Below are 22,009 nucleotides of genomic sequence, written 5' to 3' on the forward strand. Positions count from 1 at the left end.
TTTTTAAGAGCCATTTAACACAGTGTGCTGGCTATTTTAAAAACGTTTTGAAATGTATTAATTCTTAGTCAGGTGCAACGATCCAGGTATACGAATACATTTACCGTTACAGCCCTAGGATTGACGTAACAATCGAAATTATTGAGATTAATGTTAATTATACTGTGCTTTTTAGAAAATAAAATGTGTGCACATTCACGGAATCTTCCGAAAGATCGGAATCTTTATTTTGTTGGAGGCCTAAATCCCCAAAATGTTTATCCCCAGACTGCACTTTCTCACAGCATTTTAATATCCACAATATTCATGTATGTTTTTTTTGCTTTAAAATAGTCCTTTGTAACAATTATTTTACCTGAGAATTACATAACACAATCCACAGTATACAGTTAAACGAGTAGGCTATACATTGTGAATTTATTGATTGTATTTTCTGTTATTATATATTATGTATTTCGAAGGATAGAAAAATAAAGTAAATAATTTCTCTTTGACTTTTTTAAAGTGTCATGTAAACATCTTTTTAAGTTAGTGATTGGCCTATATGGAGATTAAGGTGAGAAATTGCCCTTATACAATGTTGATACAATAATGGGTTCACCCATAGAGGGCGCAAACATTACTTACTGACACTACTGAGTTAAACTCTGAGTTTGTTGATGACCAACTCCGAAACCACTCGTAACATTTACAAAGCATTTTCACTGTGTAAATGTAAAACACACAATCGCAACAAATCTGCACTATATTGAAATTAACTAAATGTGTCCTACATGAGACTGTATCAGAAAGATGTCTTAGACGACAGCAATGCAGGAATGTCAGTTTGTATTTGTGTGAATGTTTAGCTTAAAGTTTGGACAGAGTCAATCATTAAGTAGGCCACTCCTTCAGTATCCAAGGTCCATCACTCACACAGTGCTGTTATGTAAGCCAGATTCCACTGTCCCTGGATCAGTTGCCAAGCAAACAACTGGTCTCTTACATGCCTCAGGTCAAAGGTTATCAATGTACCATTGTACTACTATACAATAGGAGGTACAGTTAGTGTCATTCATTGGTTATGAAATGTGTGTTTCTGAGACCCAGTGGCAGCTGGAAGTGACTGTAACTTTTTAGAAATTACCTGTCCTTTAGAATTTAGTGTGATGACTCATAAGAAATTGGCCGATATATTCACTCCCAAGATTCAGTTAGTACACTTTCCTTCCTTTCTACCATACTACTGTTATGCCCACATCACATGGGCTAGGGGTAGAAAAAAATATTGTTGCTAATAGTTAATATTTGGTAGTTTGGTCTTACTTGTCAAGTCAGGTGATTCTGTAAACCATTTCTGTTCTTCGTGTGGGTTTTGGCTGGCTCTTTATATCGAAGCAAAACATTTACTGTTGAATAAACATTACAATTAAAATAATGGGTTTACAATTTTGCCCTTAATGTACCAGGTTGACTGAGAACATTCTCATTTTCCACAATTACCTGGATTACTGGTCAGATGATCTTATGCCTAACATTTGACTGATGCTGACAACTCAGTAGAAAAAAATACATATCAACCGAATACACATAGAAAGTACTAAATAGATAGTACATCATGATACTAGTGCTTAGAGCTACTGATCAGGAAAACAAATTACTGCAGAGATAACACAATGTGATACACAGGCTAGAGGTTAGAGCATCTGACTCGTAACCCAAAGTTTGCTGGATGGAAACTCTGAGGTGGCACATTGATACATCTGCCAATCAGTCCTTAAGCAACCCTAATTGCTCCTGTAGGTTTCTCTGGAAAGGCATGCCTGGGTAATATACTGACTTATCTATAAGCAAATCAAATTCAATACATGAATTATAAAATCAAAAAGACCTTTAGTCATTTCTGCTGCTGTGGTATGTATAGACAATTAATTGACAGTGAAGGGCACATGTATGACTTCCCTGAGGGTGCCAGTGGCCCAAAATGGACGGACAGAATACATTTTTAGGTCATTCAACTCAATTCTTATGTTGAGACTGCCAAAGAAGCATATCAAATTGATTGTAATAATTTCACTCTAAACCACAGTTTGTTTAAACCTTAGAAAGAACAATCACACTTTTAAAGTAACGTTATAAAGTTCAGTATAATCTGCCCCCACCCCCCCTCTAACTCTCATGTATAGATATGTGTGGGTCCACTTGCCTGATATAACAAAGGCTGAAGCAGACATAGAGCCACCATTAGAATGAATGTGTTTTTGAGAGTGAGAGACAGGGAGAGAGAGAGAGAGAGAGAGAAAGAAAGATTGTGAGGGGAGGGGGTTGAAGAAGGGGAGAGAGGGAAAGGAGGAGGGATCAGAGAGGTAGTGAGCCCCAGCCCAGCGGCACTGTGGGAGGACTATCCCATGCCAGGACTTGTGGCGGCTGCAGCTAGCAGCCTAGGTTGACTGGAGGAAGTGCGTTGGGGGTTGAGTGGAGCAGAGCAGCAGTTCAGGAACAGAGCAGACCGGGGTTCCATTTTAACACGGCCGCAGCAGCCAACAGCCAGTAGAAGGAGCCAGCAGCAACAGCCTGGGAGGGAACCACTGAGGGGACAAAGTGAGCTCACAGACGTGCCTCTGATCACCCTGCAACCACATTCCAGCACCAGAGAATGAGCAAGTCAGCCTCTTCAGCCTGTTTGACGGGCTAAGACCTTTCTACTCTTCTTCGCCTGGATTGGGACTTTACCTTTCCTCTTGTGTCTGACCGGTGGAGGGATTTTAAAGGATAAAGTAGAATAAAAGCTCCAAGTTTAAGTTTCGAAACGGTAAGGATGGGTGTTTTGACGTGGGTAATGTTGTTTTACTGTTCGCAGCACAGCTGGTTTTAGTGGTGGGATTGTACTTCAGGAGTAGTTTCAAGCTGTCTGGTGACGTTATCAGTGCTTCTCTCTGTTCTGTGGTTCAGGCACATTTCATTCAGTTGAATTTATTCAAAATGCGAGCATTGCCTAGTCTTTACTTTGGTCCCGTGCCCAATTTATGGGGGCTCACTGCGTGTGTATGTGTGTGTGTGTATGTGTGTGTGTGTGTATGTATGAGTGTGCATGTGTCAGTGGTAGTGGTGATCGTGGTTGTGGTGGTGGTGGTGGTATGAGGGGGGCCTGCAGGCAGAATTCTGAAAATAGAGAAGGGTTCATTCAAAGTCTATAAGCAGGGTTTATTTTAATGAGACAGTGAGTGTTGTTCAACAATAAAACAGGGTGTCCTCACAAAGCATTAGCTGCAGCTATTCACGTTATGAGAATCACATCACTGTAACGTTCCAATTTTTTTGCACAGCCTTTTGAATTGGTTTGGGGACTCCATGCTGTTTTGGGGCTTCACTGTGCTGGTGAACTTTCTGATGTGAAACATATGGGGGCCATTCCAGGGGTAGTGAAGTCCGCACACAGCTCAAGGAATCCAGTGGAATTTTGTTCAGTTCTTTTGTTGAATCGCAGGTCTGTACTGGGAAATATAAAGATGCAGAGGGACAGGAAAAAAATATGTAGCGTCTTCAAGCCACAGCTGCTGTGTGGTATTCAGAGCCTCAGGGCTGTGATTTTCAGGCAACCATTGTTGATGACATGTACTAGTCCCTATTACAGCACATAGGCTATGCACTCCTATTTACCTGTCTAGATCTCTAAGTATTAATCCAGACTCACACATGTATTTACACCTTCCTGGAGCTGTCTATCTCGAAAACAAACAGACGGAAAGCCCCAAGGCACTACAAACACACATTCAGATAACGCTTTTAACTATTAGGTGTGAACTGTGAAAGTGTAAGAAACATTTGAGTTCTCCGTCTCTTTCCTTTGATAAGATGGTAGAAATTACAAAAAAGCCGGCTGAGCGACAAAATAAATTGGACCCTGATAACGTGGTTTGGACAGGTGGGTTGCCAGAGGGTTGACGTGTGCGTGTACGGTAAGCTAAGCAAAAGTGAGCATTCTGTTCTTCACAGGGTAGGGACTGACTGGAGGTCTACAGATTGTCACAGAATAGAGCAGCTAGCCACGCTGCACACATATGTGAGCCATTAGCTGGGGTGAAGAGAACGAGAGAGAATGAGAGGGAGAACGAGAGAGAGAGAAAGCGGGAGTGTAATCCATTTTAGAACTCATTCCTCTATGACCTTGGGAACGAAGGCGGTAATTAGGTGGTGCTTTAGGAGCCTGGTGCAATTAGGCTCACCCAGAGACAGGGAAGCAGCTCGCTTTTATTTCCCATCAAAATATCCTGTGACAACTATATGTTAAAGTTCCAGTCGCTAAATAAACAGACTAAAAATATCCCCTCTACTCCGGTTCCCCTCCCGCAGCTTTTCTTCCAACAGATTCCATGGTTTTGTTTAATTCGGTTCATCGTGTTGAATGGCCACAGCCACAGCGTAAAACCTATGGAGCGAGACAGGAAACAGGCAGAACAAACTGTGGCCTCTTCTCCCCAAAGCCACTTCATCCATCTAGCCTGTTATGTAATGGTGGGAGATGTTATCCCCTCTGACGGTTTGAAAAGATCTGACTGTTTGAAAAGATGCTGCTGCTTTCCATCCATGCCAAGTATGAGTGGATGCATGAAGCTCTGTCTGAATGACTGATGGGATTAAGGGTTGGGTTATTAGATGGCGTCCAGAATCACTGCATATTACCTTCAGGCGCCCAGTATCTGCACAGAGAAGTGATATACTGCACCACAAGCGTATTGAGTTGAAGAGTTCAGCCACAGCTGTGCAAAGCTATAGTTCATCACTTACTATCCCCTGCATTTTGTGCTATACGTCACCTATAACATGGAGTTCGACCAAAAAAGATGCAAAAGCAACATTTGAAACGATAAAATAATACAATTAATCCCCCATTTAACTAACATGCTTGTGCAGAGAACTTACCTCTGTGCCCCAAAGCCTGTGGAGTTTCTGCTTGTAGTAAAAGGATGAAATGACACAGAACGGACCGTTAAAAGCATTCCAGTTTAACAGTATCCCTGTAAGCGGCCAGACTTCCTGAAGCGTTTACAACACGTTTGGTGTGGCTGAGAATTCAAGACAAACAGCTTAGAAAATCATTAATGTTTCCCAGGCTGCCGGACCGAGGACACCGACTCCCAGAGGGACAGCAGGCTGCGTGTTCCTGGTTTTTACACTGGTCCACATCACAGCCAGGCCCTCCCACACTGGGCTTTACTGAGCCGTGTCCCCCCTGCAGAAATAGGCCATATATTTCCATAGCTTTTATCCTTCATTCCATTATTCACGTTTAAAAGGGCCATAAAAAGCCCTGTGTAGATCATGGTGTGAGCATGGTGCTTTTAATGCCAGGGTTGTGGGTTTGAGTCCCACAGAGGCCAGTATGAAATAATATGAACAAGTATCAACTCACCACTGTTAAACGCTCCGGATAAGAACATCTGCTAAATTACTTGAATGTAGAAATGGAAGGGGGTTTAACTAGTTCATATCAACTGTAGACCACTAGTGGAGAGGCAGACTTCATACTTTACTGACTATAGATTTGGGTTATTACATGAAGAGGATCTGGCTTTTGGCAAGGTTTAGTTAAGCGTGAACTGGGAGTTTTCTGAGTGTTGCTTACATAAATGAACATCAGTCTAACCACTGAAACATATTTTTGGTATAATGTGACCGTTGGGAATTCTCAACTAACCCCAAAATGGACGGCACTGCCATGTCCTGTCAATCACGAATCAAGACCAGCCAATAGGAACACTTCAAAGTTATATATTGAGTCAAGGAAAGTAACTTGCAACAAGTCAGCCATCACACGTGGCCAATGGAACATAAGAAATATGCATGTGGTGTAGAGTTGATCATGAATAGTGGCTTTCTCAGTGCAGTTAATTGATTGAATGTAATGGTGCCAATTCGTTGCCTATTGTTTTATTATTGATCTTTGAAAAAAAGACTAAGACCTGGGGGTTGTACTTTATTCTCCTTGACAGAACAAGACACGGACAACTCTACGCAGATTTTGTTCTGGTTTCTGGCCAGAAAGGTATATGCTTGGTAAGTCAGGATAAATGAATGATATTAACCAATAAAAAGACTATTAGAACTTCTGAAGACGGCCAGCTGTGCTAGCGAGGACTGTGGACTTTATGGCTGCAGAGTTGTAGCCCCTCCGTGTGGTTTTAGACACTGTCTTTAAAGGATTATGCTGCTTCCCCCACCTTAAGCTGTTTCATCTGCTGTTCCCTTTTCCACTGAAAAGCCCTTTATTTTCCATTCAGCCCGTTTCTTTCCATTTTATCTCTGTTTTTGGCTCGTTTTACTTCTCACTGGGTTTTCATCCTACGTTGTTACTCGGACTCTTGCTTCTTGTTGTGCTGCTTCGTCTTTCCAATCCCTCTCGGAGTCAGCCATTAGATCGTGACCCGATCACCATCATGTGCTTTTGAACAACATATTTTGTCGGGCATCGTATGCCCTTGGTTGACTGGAAAGGGATGAAGGTTTGACACTAATCTTTTGGCCGATTTTGAATCCATGTTGTAGCAGTACAGGTGGGCAGCTGGGGGTTGGCTCACGTCACTGAACCGGCCTAGGCCACCATTTTGTGATTTATTATGGAGAATGTAACCAAGGACTCTGCAGATGTGTAAAACCAAATCATCTAATGGTCTCAGTAGCTGTGGCCCAGCCCTCCAATTCTGTTGGATAACGTCATAATTTGGGACAAGCCGGAATGCAGTTTGTTTTTGGCAGCCGATGTCACCACGATGTGCTCAACCATGAAAACAACCATGAGGTCACCGTTCACATGATTGGGCCAGACTTCAGTTCTCAGAAGCTGACCAGCACTGATTACTGGTAGGGGGATTTAATTTCTTCAGAGTTAACAGCGCTTGGCGTGTCCTCTGTAAACTCCCCTGAATTATGACACGAAAGACTCCACGCAGTGTCAGGTTGGCTACAGGAGGTGGAGCGAGGTTCCCTGGAAGGATCAGGATGGGGGGTTGTCGCTGAGGGATCTATGTCTAAGTCCTGCTGACAGCACCCACGCACCACCAGCTCAGCTTTATCCCACCTACTTTCAGGGTTGTAGGCTTTACCCCCATACCTCCAGGGTTTTAGGCTTTACCCCCCATACCTCCAGGGTTGTAGGCTTTACCCCATACCTCCAGGGTTGTAGGCTTTATCCCACATACCTCCAGGGTTGTAGGCTTTACCCCACATACCTCCAGGGTTGTAGGCTTTACCCCACATACCTCCAGGGTTATAGGCTTTACCCCCCATACCTCCAGGGTTGTAGGCTTTACCCCACATACCTCCAGGGTTGTAGGCTTTACCGCCCATACCTCCAGGGTTGTAGGCTTCACCCCATATACCTCCAGGATTGTAGGCTTTACCCCATACCTCCAGGGTTGTAGGCTTTACCCCACATACCTCCAGGGTTATAGGCTTTACCCCACATACCTCCAGGGTTGTAGGCTTTACCCCACATACCTCCAGGGTTGTAGGCTTTACCCCACATACCTCCAGGGTTGTAGGCCAGGGGATGCAGAATAGACACACCTACATCCCCAGTATCCTGGACATGTTTCAGCGTGTTTTCCATGAAGCCTGCTGGCACTGGCAACCTGTTTTTTTGTTGTTGTTTTTTCAAAATCCACTGAGTTTTGCTTAGGCCTGAACCATCTCTTCTGCCAATACTCTGCTGTGTACTCCCAGTGGCTGTGCCATGGGTGGGCTGCACTCTGAGATCCTTGGCACGCCCGCCATGCCTAGGTTGTTGTGTTGTGCCTCTCTGGCTTAGAGCCATGCCCCGGACCAGGAACAAAAGCCCTCCGTGTAAATTAAAGAGCAATTATGGGCGGTGCGTGCCGGGGCAAGTCTCCGCTGTGTGTCTGACTTGATTGATGAGAGACAGGATGGAACTGTGGGAGAAACATCACAGTTGAAAAGAACTACCGCAGCGTAGAGTACGCCTGGATGATTTATGTTGAGATTGTGTACTAACTTATGGTGATTTAGGACTAAACATCATTTAAGGATTGGGCTTCTCAAATTTCTCTACTTCTGTGCTCACATTGAAATGTATGTTTGTCATTGGATGTACTGAAATGTATTTAAATGTATCCAATGGTTTTGGAAATTAATATGGTTCAATAAAAAAAATGTAGGATAGTTTGCGTATAAAGTAATTAAACATTACTGGAATCTAGGCTTACCCTGGTAAGGGCAAACTCAGCAACGGTTGACTGTCAGACTCAAACCAATCTTTAACCTCAGTGTTTAAATAACTTTGTTATAACAATGTTACCTAAAAGCTTTGGGTCATTCAGACCCTAGTGGTGAACCCCACTTCTCTCTCTGACACAATGCTTAGACACTTTCTAAAACACAGTCTAGTTCAGCCTCCCTCTTATTTGGTTCCCACTGACAATAAAAACCTCAAGAGTTGACCGGTCAACCTGTTCATTCATTTGTCATTAGTCAACAGTTTCCCGCAGCTCCCACAGAAAATAGACTTACACCACTATGAGGTCCAACTGCAGACGCTAGTGACAGCCTTTACAATGACACACACAAATTAATTCTCCAAGCCATTCCCTACCTACACCTCTCTTTCCCCCCTGCCACCCACTTCTCCACCCCCCCAACCTGTATCCCCTAGCGATGACCCTCACTCTCGCTCCCTCTCACACTCACACATGCATGTATAGCTCCCTTTCATTCCTCTCCGAGAACTGTTTTAAGCCCCTGGGTGCGGTAGTTCTCGGCCCCCTGGTTTATGTCTCTGAGTGCGGTAGGTCTCAGCCACCTGGTTTAAGCCCCTGAGTGCGGTAGGTCTTGGATCCCTGGTTTATGTCTCTGGGTGTGGTAGGTCTCAGCCACCTGGTTTATGTTTCTGGGTGCAGTAGGTCTCGGACCCCTGGTTTAAGCCCCTGGGTGCGGTAGGTCTCGGACCCCTGGTTTAAGCCCCTGGGTGCGGTAGGTCTCGGACCCCTGGTTTAAGGCCCTGGGTGCGGTAGGTCTCGTACCCCTGGTTTAAGCCCCTGGGTGCGGTAGGTCTCGGACCCCTGGTTTAAGCCCCTGGGTGTGGTAGCTCTCGGTCCCCTAGTTTATGTCTCTGGGTGCGGTAGGTCTCGGACCCCTGGTTTATGTCCCTGGGTGCGGTAGGTCTTGGCCCACTGGTTTAAGCCCCTGGGTGCGGTAGGTTTCGGCCCCCTGGTTTAAGCCCCTGGGTGCGGTAGCTCATGGTCCCCTAGTTTATGTCTCTGGGTGCAGTAGGTCTCAGACCCTTGTTTTAAGCCCCTGGGTGCGATAGGTCTCGGCCCACTGGTTTAAGCCCCTGGGTTCGGTAGGTCTCGGCCCACTGGTTTAAGCCCCTGGGTTCGGTAGGTCTCGGCCCACTGGTTTAAGCCCCTGGGTTCGGTAGGTCTCGGCCCACTGGTTTAAGCCCCTGGGTTCGGTAGGTCTCGGCCCACTGGTTTAAGCCCCTGGGTTCGGTAGGTCTCGGCCCACTGGTTTAAGCCCCTGGGTTCGGTAGGTCTCGGCCCACTGGTTTATGTCTCTGGCCTCTCGTTCTCTTTCTCTCTCTCTGGAGCCTTTGGAAGTGTTTCACTTTAGGATGCAGTCACTTCAGACTTCACCATCATGCACTTTTACCTCTGGGAAAGACCAAAGCTTTTTCACTTTTAATCTCAACAAACAATCAAGTGACTCGACTGGAACTCTGCATTTTCTTTAATTCCGTTTGCCATAGACCTGCAAAAGGTGCATGGTATTGTGGAGGGAACAGTCCGAGATACAGAACTTGCAGTAATGTCTTGATGGTCTAGATTACATGGTGGACAGGAATGGAATAGATTGCATACAGAGAGTTATGTTATTTTGTCACTAGAGCCATGCCAAAACTGTCTCTGTTGAGCAACTAACATGAAATCCATACTGTTCTGAGAATGTTGAGAGCTCACACTGATCGCTTACTTTGATTGTCATTGTGGTCAGATTGGGAAACTAATAGAAGGACCTGGAAATAGAACACACTGTATGACTGATGTAAAAACAATTCTTAGAAGAACTCACGCTGACAATTGTACTGTGGTATTTTGTATGGATCCTTTTTGTATGGATGCCAATGTGCTGTTTAAAGAATCATTTCCTATTCTCCAGCTGACAGATCCCCAATGATAAGGGCCATGTGGATGAGTGGGGGAAGCTCCTGTCTCTTGTAGCTAGACAGGAAGTTCATGGTCATGAGGTCACAGGAACCATATCTCCGGGCTACACAGCATGCTGACAAGCATTCCAATGCTTTTTATTTTTACGTGTTACATTATTTGCTGTATGTTTTTACCATGCTACACTGAGAATGTTTACTCGGTTTACTAGTTCTTTTTTTTCTTATTCGAAAAGAGTCTGTACATGACATTAACTTAAACATCGACGACACTTTGACTAAGTAATAAAAAGGAAAAAGTGTATTTTCATCTACCTACCACGAGGCCCCGTGACATGTTGGGACTGGTGAAGACAGATGGTGTCTTTCTTTGTCATCCAACCTTATAGGCCTGTGTTCCTTTTGTAAAGAGCTCAGGGGTGGCCGATCACAATGGCTGACTCCAAGGCCCTTTTACAAACTGACTCGACCAAAAACACATGACTGCTGTCAGTGGGCGGGGGGGGGGGGGGGGGCGGGGGGTTGCAGTACCTGAGGCTTTTTCCTCTGTCTCTCAACCCAACAGTAAGAAGACCCAGATGTGAGGATGGAGGAGGGATACGAACTTGACCTGACTTATGTGACAGAGCGTATAATCGCCGTGTCCTTTCCCAGGGCATGCACCGAGGAGATCTACCTCCACAACCTGAAGGATGTCACACGGATGCTCAAGTCAAAGCATGCTGATAACTACTTGGTCAGTTAGCAGTACTCACGTCCATTTGTACCATATCATCCTCTATCCTGCTTTTAGCACACTGACCATTAATACCTAGTCCTTTCAGGATTGAAGGGTTAGTTTGCTGTTATTGGACTTTATTCAATCCTGCTATGTGTCTCAGATCTCGTGGCTGACTTCAGATTTGTAGTATGGAGAGGTTTACAAATTAGTCTGCAAAACTGGCCGTTAGACTGTTACTGATCAAGTGACCCTGTTATCAAGTGATAATTACATAAAAAAGAGCCTATCATTTTTATACAATCCTAATGTTAGATTAAATGAGTGTATTCATACAATATTTTAATTTTTTTTCTAGATTATAAACTTGTCGGAGAAGAGGCATGATCTCTCTAAAATGAACCCTAAGGTAAAGGAACCGTACTGTTTGTTTCCCATATGTGCAACATGGACAAGGGTAAACAAAGGGCAAGACTTGAGGAGCCTCAGATGTGATACACATATAAACAAAGCCGCAGACCAACTCTATTTGCTATAAATCAATGGGTATCAGTGACGTGTCTCCTCAACCTTATCTGTTAGCAACTGTATCACAAGATAACCCTCCGATTAACAAAGGCTGTCTCAAGGGTTTCTGGAGACACTGCGCGTGCTAAATAGATAGGATAGGTCACCCAGAGGTTGGATAGATGACCACTGTGTCCAGTGTGTGTGTGGTATGTGGATTAATTTTATGTGTTTGTAGACTTTAGACACGGGCTGGCCTGACCTGCACGCCCCTCCTCTGGATAAGATCTGTACCATCTGCAAGGCAATGGAAGGCTGGCTCAATGCTGAGCCGCTTCACGTGGTGGTCATTCACTGCAGGGTGAGCCTCTTCGTCGTCCTCATCTCAGTTCTAACCACTCTGGTTTTGTCTTCTTCTGACCTCACTTGTTTCACGTCACATTGACGTCATTTTTCATAGCTGATTGTACAAGTTAAGATGGTCGTCTTCTGTTAGAACGAAAATGTTTGCAAACGATTAGAATTGGATTGGTGGGAGATCAGGCTTTTTGCTTTATGAAATGTTTTGAGTGCAAAAAAAAGCAGTATTTTTGTGCAATTTTCCAGTATATAGGGTTAACTTTCCTTGCTGAGGTTTGCAAGTTTCACATATTTAGTCTATGTTATGTTGACTAAAGTAGTTTATTTATCATTGTCTTAAAATTTATTGAAATTATCTGCTAAGTTAGGCTTGGCCATTTCCCTAGATATTTTTGAGAGATACATTTTCTATTGGGGTTCATTAGAAATGGTTTCTGCTATTTCTTTGTTGAATAAACATTATCATTCCAAATTGAATGAGACTAACAGTTAATTCTGAAAAATATATTTTTTAAATCACTTAGCTTCTCTTGAAGTAATATACTGATGCTGTTTATCTCTTGTATTTCAGGGTGGAAAAGGTCGAATTGGAGTGGTCATTTCATCGTTTGTTCATTTCACCGACATATCTGCCAGGTATGCTAACATCTGTAACAAATATTTGATTATTGGTGTGCAAACCAGATCCTTATCAACTACAAAGTCTCAGGTAGACAGAAATGAAATCCACTTCAGTTCCTGAACAGTTTAGGGCCCACTGAACTCACTTTCATTGAGTTTCCATTGTGAGTCAGAACTTGATTTAAACAATAGTTATAGATGTGGATTCAAAAGAAAGTCATGAGTCACACATTCAGGATTACACATTCTATATCAACATCAAATATACATACTAGACATTCATGATAAGAGCTCAACTACAGCAACCGCTGTTTAGTACAAAGGTCAGTGTTATTTTTCTTAATGGAACTGAAGAGGAAAAAAATAATGAGTTTCAGTAAGGAACTTGAGGTCTAAATAATTTATCCTCAAGCAAGCAAATTGTATGTTACATAAACAGAGAAATTGACACATTTCCAGTTTGAAAGGCTGAAGGTATATAATCCCCAGATTCAACCAACAGCAAACATTCCAGCAGAAAGTGGTTTATGAGGTTTGGAAGTCTTGTGTGTCTTGTCTTATGTGCTTATGGAGATCCTTTCTGCTAACAGACCCTGTGTGATATGAGTACACACTGGCCATTAGGGCCGGGTTGGGCTAGTCAATCAACGTGCTGTTCTGCTCCCACTGACAGTGTTTTTGCACTGCGTTAATTCTATAAAAATTACTACACTTGTCAAAGGAGATACATTTTTCGTAGCGCCGCACGTCGGCAGATACTCCATGTGGCTACTGAGGTCTAAAGGCGATGTCTCGCTCAATGTGAATTAGAGTGGAGTGAGTGGTGACATCTCACACAGGCACCAAAACAATTCTTCTATCATCAAAGCAATTTGGGATAACCAGGTACAGAACACTGACATTGAATTTTGACACCTACCAGATCAGTGGTCTGGCCCAAGCCCTGCACACGTTTCTTGTTGATAGTGTGAATCAAAATGTGTATTTATATATTATGTTAATTTTATTTTATTTTGTTGCAGTAGGCTCTGAGAAAGACTATACACAGTGGTGAGAGAAAGGTAGATGGGTAGAGAAGAAAGAGAAAGATTAAGATCAGCTGGAAGAGGGGAGAGAGAACTAGAGAAACAGAGGGAGAGATACATCTTGTATAAAGCCCTGTAGGAATAGCAATTAGAATATCAACTATCAACACGCTCTGGCCTCTTCATCCCCCCATCCCACCATGTGTTTACTTTGAAATGGTATTGTCTTTCTCTCTGCTGGAATCCCTTATCCCTCTGCTTACTTTCTCCCTTATTCACTGTTTGTGTGTGTGTGTGTGTGTGTGTGTGTGAATAGTGAATACCTGAATGTGACAATGTTTGTTTGCAGTGTGTGCATTGATGCATTCACACAATGTGGTCGTGAAAAAAGACCAGTGTTCGAATCCGAGGTTAAACCAGCGGTTTCCGCAGAGGGGCGTCGTAACCGGCCAGCAATGTTCTGGATTGTGCGGATTGGAACAGGATTGCTTTGCCCTGTTGCTCCATGCTGTGGCTTGGGTGCTGTAGGCTGAATTAAGATGGAGGGCTGAAGAGTGCACCAGTGTGTGAGGATTTCAGTTTAATTGAGCGAGCAACGTGATTACAACCAGAAGGGCATCAGATGTGCTTTCAGAGGACGTCTCAGCATAGACTGTCCCGAGTCCATTGGGAGTTCCTGCGATGAGGCGGGTCCTTTATCACAAACTGGCTATTGCAAAATGGGGGGAGGCGGTGAATGTGGTAGAAGTATATAATTAAATATTTTGGGTGTAATAAAATGAGCGGTTTCTGTTTTCTTCAGCTCTAACTTCCAGTTTGAACTACAAAATATTATGGCCCTATTACGGATAGTAAAGACTTGTAGGAATACACGCATATGTCCTACTTAGGTTTAAATACCATTGCGAATCTTCCCTCCATAATTTTTTTTTAAAGAGCTGTCTTGACACAGAAAAGTTAACATTCTCTGTTAATTACTACTGTACATCAACTTGTTTGTATACTTCAGGAGCCAAAAACTTTCAGAACCCCTGCTTTAAAATCAACTGGAATATAGGTACGATTTACTTTAATTGGCTGAATTTATCTCACAGTGCTGATCAAGCCCTGGACCGCTTTGCGATGAGGAAGTACTACGACGACAAGGTCTCCGCAATGATGACACCCTCCCAGAAACGGTAAGTTCGGGGTTTTAGCTTATGTGCTTCCATCTGCTCATACACATATCACCCTCTCCACACACACGCACACACACACACACACACACACACTGAATCACTGTGACTCTGTCACGTAAAGAATGTCCCCATCTCAAACACACAAGCTAATGATCTTAGAGCCGGTTTGTTGTTTACCACATTACCTGTTAGAATTGTCATGGGTGCACCCTTCCACTTGCATCATTGCTCTGGGTGATCTGTTGCAGTCAGATCCAAACTCTATGCAGAGGTGTATAGCTAGCGAGGATCCCCTTGGTAGGTATGATGCACATTACAGTATCTCCTCTGTGCCTTCATGCTAGGTATGTTTGGATCCTGAACAGTCTCCTGAGTGGCTCGATGAAAATCAATGCCTCTCCACTGTTCCTGCATTGCATCATTCTTCATGGGATCCCCAACTTCAACGCTGCTGGAGGTAAATCACTGAGCGCTCTAGTCCGTGTGTTGTACAGACAAAAGTTAATAGAAGTCTGACAAATAACTGCCAATAAAAACCCTGTGAGGCTATTGAGAAATACAGTAGCTTGAGACCTTGTAAGCTAAATGAACCAGTCCCTTCCCTGAGACACATTGTAAATGAACACACATGAACCACAGAATCACTTTAATAAAGTCAAGGCCCTCCACACCCATTTTTTTTCCACATAAACAAACGTTTTCATGCATTTCACAACAACTACTTCCCGCAGATAGCACTGCTGATACAAGCCTTTATTAGAACTGTGGTTTACCACCGTGGAAATGTTCTGTGTACTATTTAACACAACGACGACTGGAGATTTGAGAAGCTGTTCAGTGTATGTTGCACACAGAATAGAACGACTGACACAGAGTGTCAGGTCAGACTGCTATGTATTGTCTGTTGCAGCTGAAAAAGATTGAGGCAGAGATTGTATGCCTTTTATATGCCCTGAAGTCTTTGCCCTCATTTTGCAAGATTGAAAACCACAGATTTGTGCTTTCCAGACACTTTAGTCTGTGTTTTGTGACATGAAAACCCCTGAAAAAGACTCAGGCGACCCTCAACCATTATGTATGTAGCACTCCTAGACTATACTATCCGAATATACTCTTGTTTGAAGCTCACATTTTTGGGTCATTAGGATCTTGGTAAATCTGTATTTTTATAGCCAATTATATATCTTACTACATATTCTGGGAATATTGTTAAATTACAAATAGGCCTACCCAGTTGTCAACAAGCACTGCCCTCCAAGTGAGTGATCTGCAAGCATTCACACTGCAGAAATTGCATTGTTTCTATTCGATCCTAAAACCTCTACAGCAGCATACAATCTAATACTAATACTCTAATATATATGTCCTGTTGAGTCCTTTGTGATATTTTCGTAATTTAGTTTGCTTTTAAAGCTTCAGACAAGCTCAGGCATATAGTAAAAACATTTTACCGATTGATTGCGCAAAATATATTTAATTTTACCAGGTTAGTATGACTTACACAATCTGTCTTTCTCAGGGACATATGGGTCCATGGGTACAACAAACATTTGCTTGAATTTAGTGTTTTCCAGAGACTTTTACTGATCAAACAAGCTCTATGCAAAGCAATTCATGAATTTATTGGACAAACACTGAGTAATATATAATAACAACTGACGACATCACACTGTCAATCAATGCATCAATTAAATTCATGCACCTATTATAGTCATAAAAAACTATATTCATATCTGTGATATAATCTTTAAGTATTACTTTTCCACACGTTTTACAATCTTATATTTCCTCTTTCATCATCAAATCCCTTCCTTTTCAGTATGTCGGCCATACTTGAAAGTCTACCAGGGAATGCAAGCTGTTTACTCCTCAGGGGTCTAGTAAGCCTACATTTTTATTCTGTTTTCTGATGTTGCATGACAACACAACATGCAGTTTTCTGTGAGCGATGATTGGCTATTGTTCTATTTCAGCACATTATGTGATTGTCAGTGACTGGTCGTAGATTGGTCTCTCTGATTGGTTGGTTCTCTTTTACGCAGTCACATTGGACCCGGACACAGGGACAGGATATGCATCAGTCTGGAACCTGCTCAGCTGCTGAAGGGAGACATCATGGTAATGGCTTCTCATAGCATTGGATGAAGAAAGACACACTTAAAGATTCATTCTAATGAAACCTGAAGCTCAGTGAGGACCGTACCAGGTGCTGACTGTCCCATGACAACACAGATAGAAAACAGCCATTACAACCAGTCTCTCCCCTGTTCCTACAGGTAAAATGTTACCATAAGAGTGATGTCACTTCTGAGCGTGAGGTGATCTTTAGACTTCAGTTCCACACCGGAGCAATACAAGGATACAACCTGATGTTTGAGAAGGAGGATATGGAGACTGCCAATAAAGGTACTTCAACTTGCACAAACACTACCTCGGTATGCCTATAGTAGGTTGTGCCAAGGCGTCGTTGAGCTCCAGTGTTTGCAATCACAGCAAGAAGACTCCAGAGAACGTTTGGTTTGGCTAAATCTATTTATAAAGCCAATTGTGTATTTTTCAGACATTGTAGTATAGTATGGTTGTCTGGGAGAACCCTTGTCACAGACAACATCATTCATCTTTCCGCGGTGTTCCAGCGCAACCACAATCTCTGCATTCCTTTGTGTTGACTCTGCAGATCCCAGATTTCCGGATTACGGGAAAGTGGAGTTGGTGTTCTCAGAGGGCCCAGAGAAGATCCCAGGTATTTAATTTTTACTTCTAAAAAGTAATTATATATAGAATCTTATAGAAAAACAGGAGGGTTTGAAAACCTTCAGACACATGGTGCTTTCAGCGCTGAGTGCCTCCCGTCACACAATCTCCCACTGCTAACCCCACAGACCCCGGACGGGAGGTCGATGTGGAATTCCGTAGTGGGAATTCCGTAGTGTGGAGTGTGTACTGATGGAGAGGGAAAGGAGCGCAGCATTTTGTGACTCATAGCCCCACAGGAGGGAGTGTGTGTGTTGTGCATGCGTATGAGTGCTGTACAAAACTCGTAAAATGTTATATTCCTTCAACTCTCAGTAGCAACGTTTACACACTCCGGCCACAAATCACTTCTAGGGAAGAAGGAAAAAGGCTACTGTCCATCAAATTTTAGTTTACAGTTATAAGATAATCCTACTGGTTGTTTTGTTCCTCATTGAACCGTATTCAAATGTCCCATGTGTTCCTTGTTATTCACTGGACCATGTACAAGCTTTACAAATTCATTTCCACTGATTTGATTGGTCTAGGGGCAGAGCGCTGGCAGAACGGGGCAGACGTCATTGTGGACTACAACACAGCCGACCCTCTGACAAGATGGGACTCATACCAGAACATCATTGACGGGGAAGGTGAACCCAGTCACTGTAACCTATGTGTCCTCATTACTGTGTGGAAAATAAGCTATTCATTACCCTAAATAATTATTTACTATTGTCCCCCATAACTAACAACCAGGTTCACCAGTCATATTGTCCCCCATAACTAACAACCAGTTTTACCAGTCATATTGTCCCCCATAACTAACAACCCGTTTTACCAGTCATATTGTCCCCCATAACTAACAACCAGTTTTACCAGTCATATTGTCCCCCATAACTAACAACCAGTTTCACCAGTCATATTGTCCAACATAACTAACAACCAGGTTCACCAGTCATATTGTCCAACATAACTAACAACCAGTTTCACCAGTCATATTGTACCCCATAATTAACAACCAGTTTCAACAGTCATATTGTCCCCCATAACTAACAACCAATTTCACCAATCATATTGTTATCCTCCGTAACTAACAACCAGTTTCACCAGTCATATTGTCCCCCATAAATAACAACCAGTTTTACCAGTCATATTGTCCAACATAACTAACAACCAGGTTCACCAGTCATATTGTCCAACATAACTAACAACCAGGTTCACCAGTCATATTGTCCAACATAACGAACAACCAGTTTCACCAGTCATATTGTACCCCATAACTAACAACCAGTTTCACCAGTCATATTGTCCCCCATAACTAACAACCAATTTCACCAATCATATTGTTATCCTCCATAACTAACAAACAGTTTCACCAGTCATATTGTCCCCCATAACTAACAACCAGTTTCACCAGTCATATTGTTGTCCTTCATAACTAACAACCAGTTTCATCAGTCATATTGTCCCCCATATCTAACAACCAGTTTCACCAGTCATATTGTTGTCCTCCATAACTAACAACCACGTTCACCAGTCATATTGTCCAACATAACTAACAACCAGGTTCGCCAGTCATTTTGTCCAACATAACTAACAACCAGGTTCACCAGTTGTATTGTCCAACATAACTAACAACCAGGTTCACCAGTCATATTGTCCCCCATAACTAACAACCAGTTTCACCAGTCATATTGTCCAACATTACTAACAACCAGTTTCACCAGTCATATTGTCCAACATTACTAACAACCATTGTCCAACACAACTAACAACAAAGTTCCCACAGTAAAACCAAACCATATCCGGGCAAATAGTATAGCATATTTCATAAATGAATGAACAACATCCACTTACATTATTCACTAGGGCTGGTATTTTTTTTATCGTTTATTTGTCATGTAAACAGAATACACAAGCTATGGGCTATTCAATGAAAGGCTTTAAAAAATTACTGTGATTTAAATAATAGTACATAAATATATAATAAGTGCACAATAACTAAGAAAGATAGTAGCGTGAATGAAGAGAAGGGCGCAAACATGCATAAAGTGTTGAGTACAGTAATTGCAGTATTTACACATTTCGCAGATGGGAAAGGGGATGTTTAACTTCTGAAGTAGAAATAGAAACAGTCTGGGCTTTAAAACGGTAAACAAAAGTCTTGTAGTAGCAGTTATGAAGAGTGCATGTGGCACGGTATGTGTGTGTGTGTGTGTGTCATGTGATGGCTATCTCTGTGTAAAGCAAGAGCTAATCCGACAGTTAAAGTCTAACCAACAGAGGTACACTCAGTGAAACCAACCACACCGAATATCAATCAGTGTCTGTTTTGGGAATGAATGGAGATCCGGAATGAATGGAGGGCCAAGAGAAAGCTACATTATTTTTCTAGCGGGGATCTTCCAGTGCGACAGATCTCTCAGCAACCCTGTAAACCGGTAAAAAGCATGTCTTAGTACTGCAGAGAACGACAGTGTGATTGTGTGTTGTCTGCTTTGATTGGACACCACAGCGTGATTTAATTAACCCAAACAGTGAGCCATAGCAGACCAGGTTCATGTGGCCAGCACACAGTGACTCTCCACAGACCGCGTTCATGTGGCCATCACACAGTGACTCTCTACGCAGACCAGGTTCATGTGGCACTCACACAATGACTCTGCAGACCAGGTTCATGTGGCCATCACACAGTGACTCTTTACGCAGACCAGGTTCATGTGGCACTCACACAATGACTCTGCAGTCCAGGTTCATGTGGCCATCACACAGTGACTCTCTATGCAGACCAGGTTCATGTGGCCATCACACAGTCACTCTCCACAGACCAGGTTCATGTGGCCATCACACAGTGACTTTTTACAGACCAGGTTCATGTGGCCATCACACAGTGAGCCTCAGCAGACCAGGTTAATGTGGCCATCACACAGTGAGCCTCAGCAGACTGGGTTCATTTGGCCATCACACAGTGAGCCTCAGCAGACCGGGTTCATGTGGCCATCACACAGTGACTCTCTATGCAGACCAGGTTCATGTAACCATCACACAGTCACTCTACACAGACCGCGTTCACATGGCCATCACACAGTGACTCTCTACGCAGACCGGGTTCATGTGGTCATCACACAGTGACTCTCCACAGACCAGGTTCATGTGGCCATCACACAGTGACTCTTTACAGACCAGGATCATGTGGCCATCACACAGTGAGCCTCAGCAGACCGAGTTCATGTGGCCATCACACAGTGAGCCACAGCAGACCGGGTTCATGTGGCCATCACACAGTGAGCCACAGCAGACCGGGTTCATGTGGGAATCATCTCATCACCATCATCATGTAACCAAGTCTTGTACCAGCGCAGGTCTTATGGAAGCATTCTGTGTTATTACTATAATTGTTAACAGAAAAAAATACTTTGTTCCTGTTTTTAACCAAAGACACAAAGAGGATCATACTCATGTGCCATGTGCATCTGACCCCCTTCTTCTAAGGGCAATCTAATGCCATGTCTATGGGAGTGGTTGGTCATTTTTGGAAGTTATTTGCTAAGGATGGGATAGTGCTGCTACCATAGCAAGCTTGAGGTCAGACAGAGAACGGGTAGTTCCCTAGAGATTACTGTTTTGTTGTTGTTGTATCAAATGAATGGGCGTGCTTCTTCCAACCTACTCACGCAGTCATGGGCGTGTGCACACACCCACACACATAAACACGCACAAAAACCCACACACACTGTCAGGGTGTCCCGTCTTAGCTTGTGTGGTTACTGCTCAGTCAAATCTCTCCTCTTAGCCTCAGAATTTTCAACAACCTCCCAGAATAGATAAATATGGTTGAATTAAAAGATAAATATGCCCAGAACAGATTTTCAATAAACATTTTATATTCATTGTAATACCCATAGAAGCCATTTCATGATAAAGACAATATGTTATATTACTTTAATTGAGAAACTACTACACAATCATAAAGTGAGGTTAGCTTTCATGTTTGAAGTGCCAGATCAAGAGTCTCTGGGCGTGTAATTAAAGAGCAAACATTTTAAATTAAAAGATGAACTGAAGTCACACAACAGCGGCCTAAACAAAAATAAATGTTTCATTTTGCACTTCTCTTTGAGTCTTTGAGGCATTTCTGTGCAATATTTACTGCCTTGTTTTCTCATGGAAACTCAAGATTGGAAAGGAAAGACTGGGAGCTGTTTTGGAATTCCACAACTAATGACCAATTCCCAGCATTCCTCTCCCTAGCTGTCAGGCTATGGGTTAAGAGAGAAAATACTCCTGACAGCATAAAGACTACTTACCACTTCAGTGAAATGTATGTGGAAAGACAACACCATTTACGTCAATGACTTCCTACATCACCATCCCTCCAGTCAAAATGTAGATTAATTCACTTGTGCAAATTATATTGTGTTTGAGTATGACCTGGTGTATATAGTAACAAGTCCTGGTTGATATAATATTAATTCATACAATTTACTAAACATAATTTTTTTTGTTTACAAGTAATGAATCGGACAATGTTTCCTGATGATGTAGAGAAGTCGGGGGTATCCCTTCATCAATATGTGTGTCAAATCCGACCACCCCATTTGAACATTGTGACAGAGGAAGCCTGGGCCACAGTAGGCCGTTCCTGAACAGACGGCTCCCCTATCTCCTCTCTCCCCCTCTCTTCCTGCAGTGGGCAGCTCCAAGTTAGTCA

General features: G+C 42.9%; 1 protein-coding gene across 2 annotated transcripts in view; it reads left to right on the forward strand.

Annotated features, from left to right (window-relative positions):
• Positions 1 to 2,360: 2,360 nt before the first annotated feature.
• LOC105018694 (tensin-3) overlaps positions 2,361 to 22,009 on the forward strand; it is a 42,184-nt gene continuing 22,535 nt past the window's right edge. Inside the window, exons 1-13 of one of the 2 annotated variants that reach the window (XM_010884330.3) lie at positions 2,361 to 2,791; positions 5,973 to 6,036; positions 10,722 to 10,892; positions 11,233 to 11,283; positions 11,620 to 11,742; positions 12,313 to 12,377; positions 14,482 to 14,565; positions 14,910 to 15,022; positions 16,385 to 16,445; positions 16,608 to 16,683; positions 16,842 to 16,971; positions 17,243 to 17,308; positions 17,847 to 17,948. In XM_010884330.3, the coding sequence (XP_010882632.2) occupies positions 10,743 to 10,892; positions 11,233 to 11,283; positions 11,620 to 11,742; positions 12,313 to 12,377; positions 14,482 to 14,565; positions 14,910 to 15,022; positions 16,385 to 16,445; positions 16,608 to 16,683; positions 16,842 to 16,971; positions 17,243 to 17,308; positions 17,847 to 17,948 (1,021 nt within the window). In that variant the 5' untranslated portion in view covers positions 2,361 to 2,791; positions 5,973 to 6,036; positions 10,722 to 10,742. The remainder of the gene's footprint in view (positions 2,792 to 5,972; positions 6,037 to 10,721; positions 10,893 to 11,232; positions 11,284 to 11,619; positions 11,743 to 12,312; positions 12,378 to 14,481; positions 14,566 to 14,909; positions 15,023 to 16,384; positions 16,446 to 16,607; positions 16,684 to 16,841; positions 16,972 to 17,242; positions 17,309 to 17,846; positions 17,949 to 22,009) is intronic. The other variant, XM_010884340.3, reaches the window with a different exon arrangement.

This window comes from Esox lucius, chromosome 3 (genome assembly GCF_011004845.1).
Source record: "Esox lucius isolate fEsoLuc1 chromosome 3, fEsoLuc1.pri, whole genome shotgun sequence".
Classification (NCBI taxonomy): Eukaryota; Metazoa; Chordata; class Actinopteri; order Esociformes; family Esocidae; genus Esox; species Esox lucius.